At 57.0% G+C, this 4,270-nt stretch overlaps 1 protein-coding gene across 1 annotated transcript; it reads left to right on the forward strand.

The window, feature by feature from the left end:
* Positions 1-566: 566 nt before the first annotated feature.
* LOC106820167 (branched-chain-amino-acid aminotransferase, cytosolic-like) lies at positions 567-4,134 on the forward strand (the record flags this gene model as incomplete). The annotated part of the gene is made up of 3 exons (XM_014824710.1): positions 567-686; positions 3,460-3,620; positions 3,987-4,134. Coding segments are annotated over 3 exons (429 nt in total), but the record flags the coding sequence as incomplete, so codon positions are not given.
* Positions 4,135-4,270: the final 136 nt, after the last annotated feature.

A 4,270-nucleotide genomic window follows, 5' to 3' on the forward strand; every position in this document is an offset into this window, starting at 1 on the left:
GGAGACGCAGGACGATGACGACGCACGAGCAGAGACGACGATGAGGAAAGGGCGCACAGGAAGAGACGAAGAGCTGATCCAGACGACCGAGCAGCATGCATGAGACGACGACGATGAACGCGAGACGGAGACGACGACGACGGAGCAGGCAGAGGCAGCAGAAATCGAGAGAAGCACGAGAGGAGAGCCGCACGAGCAGAGCCGCCAGATGCAGAGAGAGAGAGACGACCGAGTATGGTTACAGCGAGCACGAGAGACACGGCAGAGAGAGACATCACCGGAGCAACAGACGACCGAGACGAGAGAGAGAGAGTGGAGGGGAGACAGAGAGACAAAAAGAGACAGACAGGGAAGGGACATTTGGCGGTCAACCATTCGCAATTTTCTTCTGACAACGAAGTTCAAACGTACAAACGGACGAGTGACGACGGACATCGCACCGTACCTTCTCGTTTCGTTCTCTTGTTTTATTCTCTCGCGCAATTATAAATAAAATATATATTTATATTTATATTTATTATATATTTATTATTTCATATAATTTTTTCTTTTTTTTTCGCACGTAGAATTTCAACGGAGAGGAGCTGACGAAACTGATCTGTAAGCTAATCGATATCGATCAGGACTGGGTTCCGCGGTCGCCCACCAGCACGCTCTATGTAAGGCCAACGATGATAGGCATAGAGGTGAGATGTCTTCCCGTCGCCTGCTACTGCCATCTAGTGGCACTTTTAGAAAATCCTGAAATTTCGTCGTTACTGGAACACAGCTGATAGAGCATGAGATAGAGCATGAGATGAGCATGAGATAGAGCATAGAGCTGACATGAGTAGCAGGGGTAAGTAATGGCAATTCTGTGTCGTTATGTGTTATATCGTTATTTTAACAATATTATCTTTCCCTTCCTATCCTCCCCTTTTCTCCCTCTCTTCCCCTCCCCTTTTCTCTCTTTCCGCCTCCCTCTCTCTTCCTCTCTTCTCATCTCTTACGGCGTTGCCATGTTCGGTTAGTCGCTACAGTAGGACACGTTCATGGGCTGTGGTCGGCCACGGGGGTCGCGTGCATTAGGGCTCGCTTCCCCTCTCTCTATGCGTCTCGCCTCTCGGCCGCCCTCTCTCTGCTCGTGGCGGCTTCCGCTCGTCTCTCGCCCTGCGGTGCCCCTGCGGTCTTGCGTGCTCTCTTACTGCCATGTTCGTGTGTTGTCTCATTGGCAGTAGGACTACGATTCATGCGGCTCGTCGACTCCGTGATTAGCTCCCTCTTGCGCGCACTCTCTTATGCCTTGCCTGCGCCGGTCTGACGCCGGCTGGGCGTCGTCGTCTCTGTCTCTATGCTCTGGGCTCTGCCGGCCGGCTCTTGCTCTGCTCTTCTCGTGCTGGCTTCCCTCTGCTGCATCGGCCCCGTGCATTCGTCTCTCTCTCTCTCTTCTTTACCATGGCCGATGTTCGTGGTTGGTGCCCGAGTAGGAACAGCGTTCATGGTGGCTTCGCGCGATCGCTCTGTGATTTACTGTGCTGCGTCCGGCGCCTGCTCTGCGGCTATCGTCGCCCTCGGCCCTTTTCTGTGCTCTGACTGGTCGTTCTCTCCTCTTCTGGCTCCGTCTGCTGCGTCTCGTCTCTCTCTCTCCTGGCCTGCTCCGTCTCTCAGGTGCTCTCGTTAGCTCCATGTTTGCGTGTGGGTCCACAGTAGAGAACACGTTCATGGCTCCCTACCTCTGTGATGTAGCTCCTGCGGCCGTCGCTGCGTGGCTTCTATCTCCCGCTCCCCTTCGTGTTTGATGCTCTTCTGCGTGCGTGGTTGTTGTTGCTCTGTCGATCTCTCTCGTCCTTGGCTCTCTCGTCTCCGTGGCTCCCCCGGTCCCTGTCGTCTGCGTCTCGTGGCTCTCGTCGTAGCCTGTGCCATGTTCGTTGGTGCCAGCAGTATGGAACACGTTCATGTGGCTTCCGCACCCTGCGGCCGATGATTTAACGTCGCTGCCTCGTCCGTAAAGTGGCGCAGCAACACCTGTGCTGGCAGTTCTCGCTGTCGCGCGGCTTGATCCCGGGCCGTAGAGGCTCGGCGGCGTTAGTTCCCTGCGTGAAACAATGAGAACGCTCGTGCGGACGAAAGGTTGGCGCGCACTCACTTGGGCGTGCGTCAAACAGCGGGCCGTGCGAAGAACAGGTCGAATTGCGAATTCGCGCCAGTTTTTGAATCGAGATTAAATATTAAAGTTAACGCATAATTTTATCAAAATTTTTAAGTTATTAATATTAAATATCTAGGGCGCACGGCACGGATGGAAGCACATGATCGCACGACGGCGTAACAGCCTGCGACCACGCCAGCGGACGCGCACACACACGACACACAGCACATCAGCATTGTGTCGCGCAGCAGGCACATCAGTACACAGTGCGCCACGTCAGCAACGCAGCGCCGAGCACAACAGACACACACACGACGACATCACGCACTTGTAGCGGACGCACGCGGACGGCACTGCAACGCACTACCGTACGGCACGCATACACAAGCTCGCAGGCACGCACCGCACGCACGAAGCAGCCAGCACACACACACACGACAGCATACACAGGCACATAACAGGCATCACATACCACACCAGCAGCGGCTCACGACAGCAATTCTGCAGCGAGACTAGGGACTCTGGCAGCGTTGTGACTGCGCCACACCGCGGCTGCATGTGCTTGGTGGTTCCCGTTGCCGGCCGGCCGAGTGCGGCGCGGCATGACGGTACGATGGGTTCGGGCTTAGCAACGAGACGGCGGCTCGAAGCCTGGTGCGGTTATGGTACGGTCGGCTGACGGGACCACTAGCAATGATGCAAAGCAGAAAGAACGTTTCGGGCCGACGGTGCATTCGGCGGTGCTCGTTCCATCACGGGGCCTGCAGCGACGGCTGCAAGCGCTAACTAGGTGGGCGCCGTGATCGTAAGAGGGAGGAGAGAGGAGATGAGGGGGAGGCGAGAGAGGAGGAAGAGGAAAGAGGGGGGAGGGGAGGGGAGAGGCATGAAGGCAGAGAGAGAGGGGGATCGGGAGTGAGGGGGGAGGGGGAAGGCGAGGAAAGAGAGGGAGATGGAGGGGAGAGAAGGACGAGAGGGAGAAAGAGAGATGAGCAGACGTATGAGAGAGGGGAGGCGGAGAGAGGGAGAGAAGGCGGAGGAGGAGAGAGGGAGGGACGAGGGGGAGAGAGAGAGAGCAGGGATTCAGAGCGGAAGGATGGAGGAAGGGAGAGAGGGATGTAGAGGGGGAGGGAGATACGGGTAGGGAGAGAGGGAGGGGGAGCTGGGAAGNCTCCTCCTCCTCTCTCTCTCTCTCTGTCTCCCTCTCTCTCTCTCTCTCTCCCTCTCCTCCCCTCCCCCCTCCCTCTCTCCGTCTCCCCCCTCCTTCTCCCTCTCTCCCCTCCCCCTCCTCTCTCTCTCCTCCCTCTCTCACGCTGCACCTGTACTGCTTGCAGCCGTCGCTGGGCGTGATGGCGTCGGCGAACGTTCTTCTGTTCGTCATGCTGGGTCCCGTCGGGCCGTACTACCGCACCGGCTTCGAGCCGGTCTCGTTGCTAGCCGACCCATCGTTCGTGCGCGCGTGGCCCGGCGGCACGGGACACACCAAGATGGGCGCGTGAGTCACAACGCTGGTCCCTGTCTGCTGTGTGTGTGTGCGTGTGTGTGTGTGTGTGTGCGTGTCTGTGTGTGTGTGTGTGCGTGCGTGCATGCGTGCGTGCGTGCGTGCGTGCGTGCGTGCGTGCGTGCAGGCGTGCGTGCGTGCGTGCGTGCGTGCGTGCGTGCGTGCGTGCGTGCGTGCGTGTGTGCGAGCGTGGCTAATATTAATATTATATTAAAATTATGTATAATATCGTTATTTTATATTTAATCTCGATCAAAAACCGCGAATCGATCGCAATCGATTGCATTCTTCAACGCCTGCTGTTTGGCACGCGTGAGTGGCGCCACCTGTCGTCGACGAGCGTTCTCTTGTTTCACGCAGGAACTACGCGCCGACGCTCTACGTCGGGATCAAGGCGGCGAAGGAGAACTGCCAGCAGGTGTTGTGGCTTTACGGCGAGGAGGAGCTAATCACAGAGGTGGGAGCCATGAACGTGTTCCTACTGTGGACCAACGAACATGGAGGTAAGAGAGAGAGAGAGAGGGAGAGAGAGGAGGGAGAGAGAGAGAGAGAGAGGAGGGGGAGGAGAGAGAGAGAGGAGGGAGGGAGAGAGAGAGAGAGAGAGAGAGAGAGGAGGAGGAGAGAGAGAGAGAGAAGAGAAGAGA

This window comes from Priapulus caudatus, unplaced genomic scaffold, assembly GCF_000485595.1.
Source record: "Priapulus caudatus unplaced genomic scaffold, Priapulus_caudatus-5.0.1 Scaffold7934, whole genome shotgun sequence".
In the NCBI taxonomy this organism is placed as follows: domain Eukaryota; kingdom Metazoa; phylum Priapulida; class Priapulimorpha; order Priapulimorphida; family Priapulidae; genus Priapulus; species Priapulus caudatus.